The following is a 15022-nucleotide window of genomic DNA, read 5'->3' as shown; positions in this document are numbered from 1 at the left end:
TATTATTATTATTATTATTCTCATCATTATCATACTCATCCTCATTATCATCATCAGTATTATCGTAATTCAACTCAAATAAAATCGAAGTTTAGTTTTCCTTTTGAGCATAAAACAATTACCAGAATATTCACTTCAAGGTAAACAATATTTAGGGGAGAAAACTACAAGCAAAAAAATTGATCAAAGTGATAAGAAAAACATGGGAGAATGTAACACAAGGAAGGAGGATCAAATATACCGACATTGGTTTTCTGATTGATCCTCCATAAGCATAACGTATAATGAAATAATAATAATGATATTGTTGTTTTACTATAATAATAATAATAATAATAATAATAAAATAACAATAATAAAATAATTAAATAATAATAATAATAATAATAATAATAATAATAATTATTATTATTATTATTATTATTATTATTATTATATAATATTATTATAATCCATACATAGCACACGCTTCTTGACAACACATTGTATCCGTAATTTAAACCAAAACTGATGTACCTTCATGGTCTCACAGCATGAAAAGAAGGCAATAAGCCAGTTCGCTGTGAAATTCTTTGAGTAAAACATTTGTTTTCAATTGAATGGTCTTGAAAAGTGCATTTTATTTGCTATTTCGATCTGTTGTACTCTCGTTATATCATAGGGCCTACTAAATGCTTAGTGCAAATAATCATATCTTGAATGTTATCTATTAATACTGTAATTGTTTATAGAAACAAAACCCAGTTCTGGAGTTAAGTTCCGTTCTAAATAACAAGTTGAAATGTCATGATTGGTGGATTCTCTGCTTTGTATGCAAATTAGTACGGAAGGAAGCGTCTGCCATAACTTATTGAAGGCTGTGTTATTTTTTCATTCTTGTTTGAGACCTTCTCGAAGACACGTCCAGGATGAAGTCGCTGTTTATCATCTTTGTCGCTTTGCTTGTAGTAACTCAAGGTATGTGACTATTTTTCAATGTTACGGAAGTTCGTGCGATTGTTAAGATTTTGTATTTACGTTTAACTGTTTAAAATGTGTATTGACACTAATTTCCATTAATAACAATTATGATTATGATGTGTGATGACGGTAATGCCGTAAACTCTTTTAGCAATCAGCAAACCAACCATGATACATAACAGATCTGGTCGTCCACAAAAGTTCAATACAATAAGATTGATTCAGCAAGTCCTGTCTGTATTTATCATAATTTAATTCAGTTCATATGATTTTAAAGTTTTTTAAATAAATAGTGTATTTACCATTTCAATTATGTACCCTGTGTAGTTTATTTTTTATATTTTTGTGTCATGAAAATAATCTTTACAGGTATCCTCGTGTTTTACAATGTAAAATAAATAATTTTAGTTATATATTATATTAAGCTGAAGAAGACCAGAGGACTGGTCGAAAATTTATTTTAGAATAAACTATTGTTCTATTGTCCACATGACTCGTTGCTGTAATTCCTTGTTTCAACGCCTTTTGTATAAACTAAACATGCTTTTCTCCAGTGGCGTAACTAGGTTCTGAGGGGCCGGTTCGAGAGTACCGCCGTGCCGTCGGGGCCCTTGACGCATATAAATTAGCAATTACTGTACTACTCTTTTACTGATGTAATCCATACTAATACCATCCTGCACCAAACATCATTCCCATGAAATCGAGTGTTGTAAAATTTATTATTTTTCAATTAAGTTAAAAGTAAAAGTACCAATATTGTAACTATAATGAGTAGCCCTCTCAGTGAAAACCACTGCTTCTCCAAGGGCTGTCTCTTATACACATCTTTACAAGACGACACATGTTCCGGGAGGTGTCCCTGCGCTAAATGATTAGATAAAGATGTTGTTTGTTACTAGATAGTCCCGGTGGGATAGTAATCAGATTTAATAATGGAGCTTTAGCTCCAAGGATTTACCTATGATTTAATCAAGTGTAAATATATGCCACACGCGATTCCCATCTTAAAATACTGGTAACCTTTTGTTCATGTCATGTACTGAAGTTTAATTAGTTAAAATCAACTCATATCACATTATTTGAGTTCGAGACCCTCAGACCATCGAGCCCACTCACCTCCTGTCTCTTATACACATCTAGATGTGTATAAGAGACAGTATATATATAAGGCATTTGGTAAAGCTGATGAAGGCCAGAGGAAATACATACTGTTCAATAGTGTGCATGCCTTTTTGTTTCAACGACTAATATATAATTTGAAGAACACACGTGGATTTACAATGATATATATAGAGAGAACAAAAGCCTTCATAAAACGTACTGTACCCATATATACAGTAATTTATAATGATAGTCTAATGGCTATGCCTTGCACAGTTTAAGCCTTTTGCACAATTTGCATATTGTGCACGGCAATTGCGCGATTTGCAAACTTTGCAAGAAGAATTGCAGTTTTAAAATGCGCAGAAAGGTATTGCATGAGAAAAGCAACTTCAATTTAAAAATCATCACGATGGTATCATGCAAAACAGGATCTGTTGTACCATGAGGGTGTATTCTACGTCCATTATCATTTCTTAATGATTATATGAACAGTCAGAAACTTAACCAAGGCACACCACAGGCTTATTCCAGATAACTACTGATAATTCTCCCTCCAAAATAATAGCATTTTCAGAGCATGTGTGCTGATATTTTAAGAAACTGTCTTAAGTTTATGTCATATAATAGGATTTGTACTTTTAATTTTCAAAGATAACGATACCATGGGTACATTTTGTTTGTCTTTAGATAATACCATACTGTAACTCCTTCAAGGTTAGATCATGGAAGTATGGTTTGCATGGAGTTACTGTATCTCTATATGGTCAGATAAGTCTCGAATTAAGTAAGCTAACTTTAAAAAAAAACAAAACATACAGATGATAAAGATCTCAGACATGTTGTTATGTTACAAGAAGTTCTTCAGGTGATATATCATCATATTATTTTCTCTTCTATTATTAGGGAAAAAGTCTGTGAAGAATACAGGTTAGGTATAACGTGGGAAACAATTTCCGTTTTGAGTTATCAATAGGTATATGGCATCATAACATAGCTGTGGCTTCAAGTCACTTGTTGTTTATAATTTTTTAAAGTAAATATTTCAGTACAGTTAAAGCCCACTTAAGATACAGAATACTGCACACAATAATATAGTTATTTGCCAACGTGTACCACTCGGTTCAAACGAAATTTGATTTCCAGATGCTTGCTCAAGCATACAAGTAGGCTAATTATTACAAGGCTGTACTCAAAATAAAAAAAAAACAAAAAAAAAAACCCAAAAACCTAAACTAAAATCTAAATACATAAAAAATGGCAAGGCATATACAGTAATGATATTTTTGACTAAGCACTTCTTTTACTTTCTTCAATACAGTATATTCAAAGCATTGTTTTAGAATAGGCAGAACCACGACTGTGTTATCCAATATATTGATTACATAATAAATTAGTGGATTGACTATTGCTTTTACTTGTTATGCAACATTTTTACTTATCTTGTAAACCTTCAAACGATTGCCACTTTAATGTTTATTTTTGATAATCAAGACCCCCACGGTCTATCGTAAGCCAACCGGCCTTGCAATTACAAGACGACACATGTTCCGGGAGGTGTCCCTGCGCTAAATGATTAGATAAAGATGTTGTTTGTTACTAGATAGTCCCGGTGGGATAGTAATCAGATTTAATAATGGAGCTTTAGCTCCAAGGATTTACCTATGATTTAATCAAGTGTAAATATATGCCACACGCGATTCCCATCTTAAAATACTGGTAACCTTTTGTTCATGTCATGTACTGAAGTTTAATTAGTTAAAATCAACTCATATCACATTATTTGAGTTCGAGCCCCTCAGACCATCGAGCCCACTCACCTCTGCGCTCTCCCATCAGCCACCCCACCCCATTTCAATGATAAGAAACACTGCTCCGCAGTCTGCCTTTACGTCATCGTCTAGCAGTTAACCCTGCAAATCCAATATGGAGGAATGATGGGATGAGTCATGAGCTAAAAGATAAAAATGAAAAGCAAGTCCGTGATATATGAGTACATACCATTGACAAGAACACAGAAAGATGATAAGACCTGTCCTAGAAAGTTCACTAAAATAAACAACACCACACATTTCTTGATAACCGAATCCCCATTTGAATATTTTATTAATTTTTTTCTTTAATAGTTATTTTTATGTTTTTGTAATATAAGCTGAACGCACCACTCTTGTATCTGCCGGCGTTCCAAAGGCGTATGTTCTCAAAGTAAATAAATATATATTAGTAAACATAATACCTGTACAGTAAGGGGAGCCTATTTTTTTAAGTGTGTGCTGACGATATCGCGTAAAGCAGGTGATGATAAACAAGTGATGGTATTGTAATTAAACAGCTGATAGCATCAACATTAACATCTGTTTTATTCATGTTTTGTTATTAATCATAGGTTTTATTTTTAAATCAGTCGTACAGATCCGTGACCGGAAACTCTGTCTTCTCTTCAAATGCTAACTTGAGCGTAAATCCACCATTAATTAAAACTTGGTAAACTAAACATGCTTTTCTCCAGTGGCGTAACTAGGTTCTGAGGGGCCGGTTCGAGAGTACCGCCGTGCCGTCGGGGCCCTTGACGCATATAAATTAGCAATTACTGTACTACTCTTTTACTGATGTAATCCATACTAATACCATCCTGCACCAAACATCATTCCCATGAAATCGAGTGTTGTAAAATTTATTATTTTTCAATTAAGTTAAAAGTAAAAGTACCAATATTGTAACTATAATGAGTAGCCCTCTCAGTGAAAACCACTGCTTCTCCAAGGGGCTCCAAAAATACAATAAAATCTACAGAAGAAACTAAACTACAGTAAATCTTAAGCTATTATCTTTTGAATTTGGAGTAAAGGACAGTCTGTTATGCTTTTTTCTTGTCGAATTAATTCGGCTTGAGACATTTTAATGTAACAACTTGATTTTCTCGCTATGGAGATCATATGTACGATCAATTGAATTGTATTACGTTTTTAAATAAATCATTAAGCCTCATGTAATGTATTTGCTTTTGGTAGGTCTATACCGATTACTTTGTAAGAGGTTTTAATTATATAAAGTAGTCAAATATTGGCAGGCAGACGAAAGATCGACAAAGTGAAAGCTCTACTAATAGAGCACTAAAAACCAGGGGTTAGCTTTTTATAGTGGACGGGGGAGACATGTGAGCGTTGTTTGAATGAGGTTGATTTTACAGTTGTCCTACCCGAAGAATGTTTTTTTTTTTAAATTTGGATAACAAGAAAAAAAAATTAAATAATTATAGGACGATGAGGTGATGATGACGACGACCACAATAATGATGATGGAATGAATGAGTGATTGAGACACTCATAGCTGTGGCTTGAAATTCCATAGCCACCACAGCTCCACCTTGGTTGAGGCGAGGTGCGGTTTTGTTTAATCTAGAGCACCCCAAATGTCTGGCAAAGGCACCCTCAGACTTTAAAATTGTCTTGATTTGAAAATTAGAAAACTTTAGCCACCGCTTTCTAATATGCCGAAATCGAGTGAACTGCAATAATGAAAAATAACTGACACTACCGTTCGTGCAATCTAAATGCAAGCAGACTTTACACATAAAACTGCAATTTCTATTGTAAATTACTGAAGAAAGTATAAAATTTCACAAAAAGAGCTTGAGATAGGGCCTGAAAGCGTAAGTCTCACGCCATATAAGTACACTATGGATAATGCAGGCTAAAGTGAATCGAGTCCAAGCTGGAATTAATGAGATCCAAAGTGCCACTGTCATGGTACAGGGACAGGTGCCCCAGCAATTATCAGCGGTAGTCTTTACATTACAGGATATAGAAAGGACAAGCGATATTTGTTGGTAACTTATATTGGTGGTCAGGCTTTCATGAATGCATAGATGACGATCTGTTTCACTGTGGATTTCCATCCATCACGATGATATCGGCGTTTGAGTGGCAATTTTTACAACTGGGCATAGGGGCCTCGGCATGATTAATTGATTATTTTAAAGTTAAATTAACAATTTTAAATGATAAAATTCAGTATTGAATATAAAGATATATATTATTATTCAATATCTTTCTACGCATTGCTTTATTGCTGCGAAGCAGCCAATTCATATTCTTGACAGCAATTTGACCTCTGAAAGGTCATTGTTGGTCAAAAAACAAGGGCCTAAGACGACTGAAAAGCGGAGTTTCCTTCTTTCGTTCTGCTGGGTAAAATCAATTACTTTAGGCGACATTTCCTTATCCTACTCTAGGCCTAGACTAGCTAGGATGGTATAGGCCTAGCCTTGAAGGGACGAAGGTCCCAATGAAAAACAACGTCGCTCTTTGATAGCTAACATTGTCTATTTAACATCACAATAATTCATTATTAGACCTATAGTTGTTTTTTGAATTGTACTCCACAAATCTTAGCCGATACCTCGCACAACTGGTTAACGTCTCTATCTATTGTCGTGACGTCATGGCGCGCTGGCTCACACTGTGATATGTCTCGCACTTGTGATATGTCTCGCACTTGTGATCAAGTAACACGCTGGCTCGCACTTTGGCAACACTCTTTGGCAGTTAACTCGCTCCTAGAAAACCCGCCCTTGGAAACTTTCCCCATAAAAAAAAATGTACACTTCCTAGACCATGCAGTCTTCAAAATAAAAATTGTAACCTTTGGTAATCAACTACATTTTCCACATACATAGAAATTTTTAAAACTTTATTAAAGAAAACCTAAACCATAATTCACCACACTATAGACACTTTTTGACAAAAATGAAAAATTACGACTTTGTTACTCAATGAGAAGTGTTCTAATATAGACAATGGGTCGTGGCTCATATTATTTGTTATAGTTTTATTATTCATTATTTTCACTTGACTCGCATAAATAATTTTGTTCGAAGAACATTTATATGCAGTTGTACTTCGCAGCACTTCACTTGCAATTTGCAATTTCTAGTTAGATTTTTATTCTATAAGGGGGCCCTAGAGATCGGGGCCCAGTTTCAATGATCCGCCTGAACCTGTGGAAGTTACGTACGGTAACTGCTAGGCAATATTAACTTATAATGCGCAGTATTATTATAAAGATAAATGCTATCAATCTAGATTTTTATTTATGCATTGCTTTCTTAAATTTTTTTTATAAGGGGACGGGGCCCTTATAGATCGGGGGCCCCTGGAGCTCGGGGGCCCAGGTTCGACGAACCTGCTGAACCTGCGGTAGTTACGCCACTGCTTTCTCTCATATTATTCAACTTGTTTAAGATGTACGCACATTATTTTAAAGAACATATTGTCCACAATATTTTTAGACATGATATGGTCAATTTTTAAATGTCGTTCCTTCGTCTTCTCACCCTGGTCTATTCATAGAGAAACTGTTTTATTTTCTGCATGGTCTATTGTAATCTTTTCTTATCTAGCATACTGTACCTAATGATGGTGGCCAAATTAATTGATTAGTATCACTTAAATTTTTGAGATGTTTTCTTTTTTAAATTAATTTGAGTACGTTATTGTTTTTGTAAAACAAAACAAGAGTAATTCCGAATAATGATTCGAGGTTCCTTTTTCCTAAGTTATTCCGTGGATTCCCTATTAATTGGTTAATAGGCGTATTTCTATTTTTTATTCATAGTTTTTGCCCGAAAGCGTATCAATGACCACGTAAATGATATTCTCTGCGACACATGTACGGAGCTGATTACAGAACTCGACGCTCTGCTAAAAGTGGATCAAGACCAGGTAAGATACTGTATTATAGGTTTTTTTACTCACAAATGTCTGATAACGGTACACTGTAATAACAGCGTGGGAGCATTTAAACGCAAAGCTCCACGCAATGTTGTCCGTCTTTGGTGACATGTTTAAGTTAAACGTGTTCAGATATGACGTGTTTAAAATTAAATGTGAAACGCTAAACACACCTAAGCAATGCTGAACACATCTGAAACCTATATACATTAGGCCGTGCCTAAACACGTTTACCTTTTAAACAGCACCGTCGGCTAACTTGTTTTTGATTTAAAATGCTTAAAAGCTTAATGATACTCTAGAAATAATGTAGGTTTTGATTTGTTGTAGCCAAAATAAATAAATAAATAATTTGAATATTAACCAATCACATGACTAAAAGTGACAAAATATCATTTAAATTTGAATGGCGCCAATATCTGAATGCCCCCAAACTATATCTTTAGATAATAGCCCTGTAATAGAGGAGCAAGACTCCATATTAAATTTTGTATTATTTGGCCAATAATTCTACGGAAAACTCGTCACAACGTACGCGCAACAGATCGTTTTGAATGACTATCCGTTCAGACTGTATCGACAATCATCAGATAAGACGGCTCGCGTCATCTAACGCTCACAGGGAGGAGCGGGGTTTGAATCGTCAGCCGACGGTCGTACCACCGTCGTACGACGCAGTGAGTGCATGGCTTATTAGTCGGGTAGGAAGAGGGGGTTCCCATGCACCCCGAGGATACATTTTTTTAACTAACATTTTTGTAATCCTCAAAGTGAATTTTGATGTTCTCATCCAAAAAAAAAGATGGCCACCAAACGACCCCATGGGACATTTTTTTTCCGATGGAAACATCAAAATTCGTTCATAAGAAAATTTAAGGATTACAAAACTGTTAGTTAAAAATATATCCTGGGGGTGCATGGGAACCCCCTATACTAGACTATATCCATGACATATTGTTGACGTGTAAATACTGGTAAATTGGTACGATGGTGCAACTCTTTAGTTATCGTTTTTTCTGAACTGCAGATAATAATTATTTAACTGCTGTAGGCCTTAGATAAAATTGTGTAATGTCGCGGGCCTATCTGTGTGAAAGTGGACACCTGGAAACAATCCATCAATAAACTGATAGAAATCCATTTTGACGTCACTCGAAAGTAAAACTTCATCCTCATGTGATATAATAATATACTGAAAACAATGTGTGGTGTTACATTTAGTGCAACGATATAACAAGTTAAAACAATAACAAAAAGTTGTCAACACAGGCCTAGGCCTACAGATGGTTTCAACATAGACCATCATGACCTATGATGTACTCGACAACTGTTACATCCTCAGTTTGCCTTCCAGCCAATTTAAAGGTGTTTTCGTTTGGTATGATTTATGTATTTATTTATTTTGTTATTGGCCAAGAGTTTTCTCATTCCAATTTTTAACTGAAAGATATAGTAATATCTTACAAATTAAAGATGCAATGTCTGCCATAAGCTTAAAAACAAATTTCAATATCATATATTAATTGCTTAATTTGTTATTTAAGTACAGTAAGTTATTTATTAACTTACAATTTAAAAAATGGGTGAAATTAATTTAACGGACATTTAAATAATAGGGAGGTTTTGCAAGCTTACGAAAACGATAACGAATACGGTTACGTAATCAAATGTTTAGTCAATCCAACCCTTACAATAGCATAAGCCTATCTGTCGCAACGTAGGTTTTCCATGCCTTTTACATACATCAATCAATGGGCATATTCAACTCGTATACGTATTGCCAAGAATGTTCCAAGCAAAATAGCGATAATGATGACGTATTCGTATTCGTTATCGTTTTTCCTAAGGTTGCGAAACCTAATAAATTTGCTGTATTGTGTGCATACATAGACCCTTATATTAAATTGGCTGGGAACCAATTTAAGGAATTTGTAAAAAAATGTCTGTAAATCAGCACAAACTATTTTTTTCGATCTGTTTTATTTGGAAGTACTGTAACTTATTTAATACTTTTAAATGAGCCACTAAACACTTTAATGCATTTTTTAAAGTATTTTTTAGATTTTTTTTTTTTTTTTTTTTTTTTGGCAGACAGTGAATTTTTAAGCAATTTAAATACAGTATTTAATTTATGTTTTAATTTGGTTTTTACCAGTCGGTATAGGCCTAGGCCTATTAAACCTTATTGTGGCCATGGAATATAGCCATGGGAATCCTAATTTCATGGAAACATGATAGTCACGCGACACGCTTACAGTAAAACATTATTTCCTATCGGATCGAATACCGTACCATATGGGGCAGTGTTGGTTTGTGTTTCCTGTAATTCATATTCCTTCTGCAAGAGGTGTTTGTCGCTTTCATGTATGAAAATAAAAAATAGCGATTTCCTTCCTTTGCAGGTTGTGTCAACATTGTCAAGCCTTTGTGACGACCTCCGTTTGCCTGGAAATCTGTCTGCTGAGTGTAAGGAATATGTGAAGGAGTACGTACCTTTGATCTTTGAAATAATTGAATCGGAGGTAAGCAGTTTTTTTCCTGTTGTTTGTCAAACTTTATTTCCTTGATTAATATGTATTAATATTGTAAGGTACTTTCCTATGTTCATGGAAATGAACTACAGTACGGTATAAATCATCTGCACCTACAACTTCACGAAATCACAAAATCACAAAACAGTTGGGAAATAGTGCACAACATCTTATAAAACCGATTGGGATTCGAACCCAAGACCTTGAGATTACCGGTGATCTACAAACTGAGCTATAAGACCAAGTGGTACACGCACACCAGTAGATTTTCCAATTAACACGCATATTTTTTTTCTCAAGAGTGTATTTCATAATACGCAATGATAGTAGGCCCTAATCGCATTGTCGTTATTGATATTTTTAGTGTTATCGTTATTGGTTATTTATTTATATTGTCATTGTTTTTGTTGCTATTTTTGTTGATGTTATCGTTTTTTTTATTAGGCCCTGTAATTTATTTATTTATCTCCGATAACAACAATTTTTAAATGGCACTAAACTCAAATTCACATAGGCCTACAAGATACATAATAAGTTTATATACATTTGCTTTATAATAATATATCTTATCTTTTCTGTTATCTTAGGATCCAAAGGAATTATGTGCTGAGATGAGCCTGTGTTCCGAAGCCGATGTAAAGGCCACTACTCCAGCAATACTTTCGGAAAAAAACCGTAGTTCACTCCGAAATTTCAAAGGCATTGACAAGTTTATTGTGTCCGTCAAAGAACAAGTCCAACAAAGTAAGACCAACTAGCATCACCATAGGTCTATGTTTTGCTAAATTTATTTCTAAATATTTTTAAATTTATTATACAAGGGAAAAACGAGTTTTAAGATGCAAGATGACCACATAAGTGAAAATGATGACGGTAATATTAATGATAACAATAATTATAGTAACATAGTAATAATAATAAAGATAATAATATTTATGATAATAATAATAATAATAATAATAATAATAATAATAATAATAATAATAATTATTATTATTATTATTATTATTATTATTATTATTATTATTATTATTATTATTATTATTATTATTATATTTATTAGTTATAATTGTTATTGTATTTATTAATTTTCGGCCTTATTCCCCCAACAGATGTAGTTCAGGCAATGGTAAAGAAAATGCTTTCCGATGACGTTGTGTGTGAAGGATGCAAACAAACAGTACAGTTCATCCATGATTTGCTTGCCAACAACCAAACTCAGGTGAGTTAACCATTTTCAATATATATATATATATATATATATATATAATATATATATAATTATATATATACATAAACTCGAAAAAAACAGTAAAACTCGAGAAAATGTTATCTCAAATTAGTTACAGAGTACAGTACTCGTTTATTAATTATATGAGAGTATGTTTATGGTAATAATAACTTTATTTGAAATCTACACTTTTACATCAGTGGCACACGGTATGCCGTGCGTTCACAATAACACAATACAATCTACAGACTTAAAAACAGTTCAACCAAAAACACAAAGACAATGATACCAAAAGGCTCCTAAGCTAAACATATAAAAAGCATTATAATAAAGTTTAAAATACAAGCAAGGCTCTTACGGATTAAAAATGTGTAAATAATGTAAAAATATGAAGTAAAACCAGAATTTAAAAACTTTAACGATAACATTGTTGTTTACACAGTAAAATGTATGGTATTTGTGATGCATGCGACAAATATATTTTAAAAAACATTTTCCTAATATGTCTCATTTGTTATTTTACCCCTGAAAGGCTGACATTGTAGAAGCTTTGGAAATGGTGTGCGCTTACCTTCCACAGGAGTTCCAGGAAGAGTGTCGCGAATACATCGAATTGATTCCAGAGGTTATGACTACCATTGCAGACACCTATTTCGTAAGTTTAAAAAACGCATTCACAATATTATTTAATTTTTAGGCTTTGTTCACACTGGTTCACACTGCACGCAAAAAAACTTAACGCAAACGTAGGCTGTGGTTGTTCCGGTACTTGTACTATACTGCCGTGTCATTGGGGAGATTTCGCAACCTTAAAAAAACGGTAACGAATACGAATACGTCATCATTATCGTCATTCTCGCCTTAAACATTCTTGACAATATGCTGTACTAGCTGAATAATTATGATCCTTGATTCATGCAAAAGGCATGCATTGCGTATACGTTGTCACAGATATGTTACTGCAAGGGAAGGCTTGTCAAAAAGTTGACGTAACCGTATTCGTTATCGTTTTCGTAAGCTTGCAAAAACTCCCTAATCAAACATTTTGCATGCTTTTACATTTCACTGATTATGATATATGATGATTATTAATTAAAGACAATATTATGATTTACAGTATATACAAATAGGAAATAATTATATTTTTTTATGTAGGTTTTGTTCTGGTGTGTAGCCTACTATGTAATTTTTAAATGTTAATTTTGTATTTGTGTGTTTAAGTTTGTATTTACTGTATGTTTTTATGTTAATTTTTTTCACTGAGATGTTATGTAGATTTCTTTTCGCTTTTGTAATCATCACTTGCCGTTTTCATGTTTCAAAGCTGTTCATGGGCTTATGCCCGGTTAATTTCCAAATGCTATTTTTTTTTCTTTCTTCCTTTTGTTTTTTTGTTTTTTTGCTGAAAAATAAATTTGATTTCTTTTACTTAAACCTACAAAGTTACGGTATAAAATAATAAAATAATATGCATATATATCTTGATTTTAAAATAAAATGCCCACTGAAGCAACGCTAGCTAATCAATAACAATTCGCGATAGTATTTAAGTATTATGATAATTGTATTTTAACAGATGCCTGACGAAGATTGCGAAGCCGTCGGTCTGTGCCCAGGTGAAGTCGAGGTTATTGTTCCCGAGATCCCTGACATGCCTGAGTTGCCTGAGTCACCTGAGGTAGAACTACCAGTAGCAGTCCAAAATATCTTCCCCGGATTCGACAGTATCTTGAAGCCCAACAAACACAAAAAAAAGTTGTCACAAAAAACACGCTTGATTAAGAAGCCAAAACGGTTCTTGAGGGCAATTCCCAAAATGAAAGGTAAAGATCTCCCCATATGTTACTTATTGGTGGTTTACCTTAATGTCATTGCCTCAAACCAATCTTAATGATGGAGAACTGTTAGTAAAATTATAGTCCGTTTGAGCAAGGTGGTTAAGAATACATCTTTGTTTTGAGAGTATTTTTTTTTCTATAGGCCGTATCGTGTATTCTGACTTCAATCCGTTGCTTGGAGAAAGTTCTTCTTAGGCGCCTCGAAATTTAACAAATACGTACACAGACCTGCATGAATGCTAATTAAAAATTTCAGAAGTATTTCCAATCACAGTAACTTGTTTCTGAATCAGATTTCCTTACGTATTTCTATAGTATGCTACTTTAATGTCCATTTGAATTCTATTTCTTTATATTTGAAATATTATTACACTCTCAGTATAAGTTTTTTCGATTAAAAAGTAACGTCCCATAATATGAATGTACAATTGTGTATCCAACAGTTAAAAATAAGACAAAGAAGCTAGAAAAACAACTACCAAATCTACCGATACCAAAGGTTACAAAATACGACAAAGTAGCGGCTGTGGAGGAAATAGACGCCGTCTTAATAACAGACACTGCTGTCACAAAATCTGCCAATGTAAGTACAATAAAACCCCTATTAAAGGGACGCCTTCTGGACCCAAAAATGTGTCCCCTTAATAGGGATGACCTCTAAAATTTGTTCATTTTTATTGGCCTAAGAATGAGTTAAAGTGGAATTAAGTACAGTACACTTCATTTATAATATGAAATTAAAGTAATGTAATTAAAACTACAATAGTTGAATTATTATCACAATATTATTTTATGATGCGATGTTAATGACCAAATATATATTTTTAACATTGAAATGTGTTTGACTTAGGCCATAGAGTTTCAAATTAAATTTGATTTTTTTTTTACAGGAGACGGTGGGGTGTAAATTGTGTGTTCACTTTGTAGAAACATTCGCTAAATTCATTAACAAATACAAGGTATGACGTAAACATTTTATTGAATACAATACAATACACAACCTAGTTAAAGATTCGTAGCTTTCGCTTTATTACACCGTGTGTACCTTTTGCATAATTATAATGGCCTTAACGATATTTTACGAGGTTTGATAGTTTCCTGAAAAGGTAAGCTTAGTTAAAATATAGGCTACCAGATCCGTATTCACTACCACGAACAGGCCATAGGTGGAAAAGAAAATGCTTATCATTCACGCTCCAAAAGGTTGGCTACCTGAAATGAAACCGAATGATCATGATGATGATAATGATGAGTAAATATTTATAACCACTTATTTTTCTTTGTTATGATAATATTATTATGATTTGCTTTGAAGGCTCAGGTGGCCGACGCTATAATTGAAAATGTGACCACATTCTGCGATCGTCTGCCACCCCCATACTCGACCAAGGTAAGAACTCTTGTGTTGATTGATAGTTCAAGATTTTGTATGATCGTCATTAAACTCACTCTAGATTTGAGAAAATAAAACTATTACGAATGGGCGAAGGTTGGAGGTCCCGGATCAATATGTTATAAGTTACTAACCATATTATATTGTATTAACTGTGTTAATATTACAAGAAAACTTTTCCTCACCATTTAAAGGAGTTTAGAATAATAATTTCCATAATTTATATATATATA

The 15022-nt window shown here is 33.6% G+C and overlaps 1 protein-coding gene across 1 annotated transcript in view; it reads left to right on the top strand.

The window, feature by feature from the left end:
* The first annotated feature begins 805 nt into the window (after window positions 1-805).
* Window positions 806-15022, top strand: part of LOC117101099 (prosaposin-like) — a 15077-nt gene continuing 860 nt past the window's right edge. The window contains exons 1-10 of the mRNA XM_033240970.1: window positions 806-957; window positions 7681-7787; window positions 10199-10318; window positions 10915-11071; window positions 11440-11549; window positions 12091-12213; window positions 13135-13381; window positions 13840-13979; window positions 14287-14355; window positions 14712-14786. Of these exons, the coding sequence (XP_033096861.1) occupies window positions 909-957; window positions 7681-7787; window positions 10199-10318; window positions 10915-11071; window positions 11440-11549; window positions 12091-12213; window positions 13135-13381; window positions 13840-13979; window positions 14287-14355; window positions 14712-14786 (1197 nt within the window). The 5' untranslated portion in view covers window positions 806-908. The remainder of the gene's footprint in view (window positions 958-7680; window positions 7788-10198; window positions 10319-10914; window positions 11072-11439; window positions 11550-12090; window positions 12214-13134; window positions 13382-13839; window positions 13980-14286; window positions 14356-14711; window positions 14787-15022) is intronic.

Source organism: Anneissia japonica, unplaced genomic scaffold (genome assembly GCF_011630105.1).
Source record: "Anneissia japonica isolate Jap-2015-1 unplaced genomic scaffold, ASM1163010v1 scaffold4054_len1135799_cov195, whole genome shotgun sequence".
Classification (NCBI taxonomy): domain Eukaryota; kingdom Metazoa; phylum Echinodermata; class Crinoidea; order Comatulida; family Comatulidae; genus Anneissia; species Anneissia japonica.
This window is presented reverse-complemented; position numbering and strand designations above follow the sequence as displayed.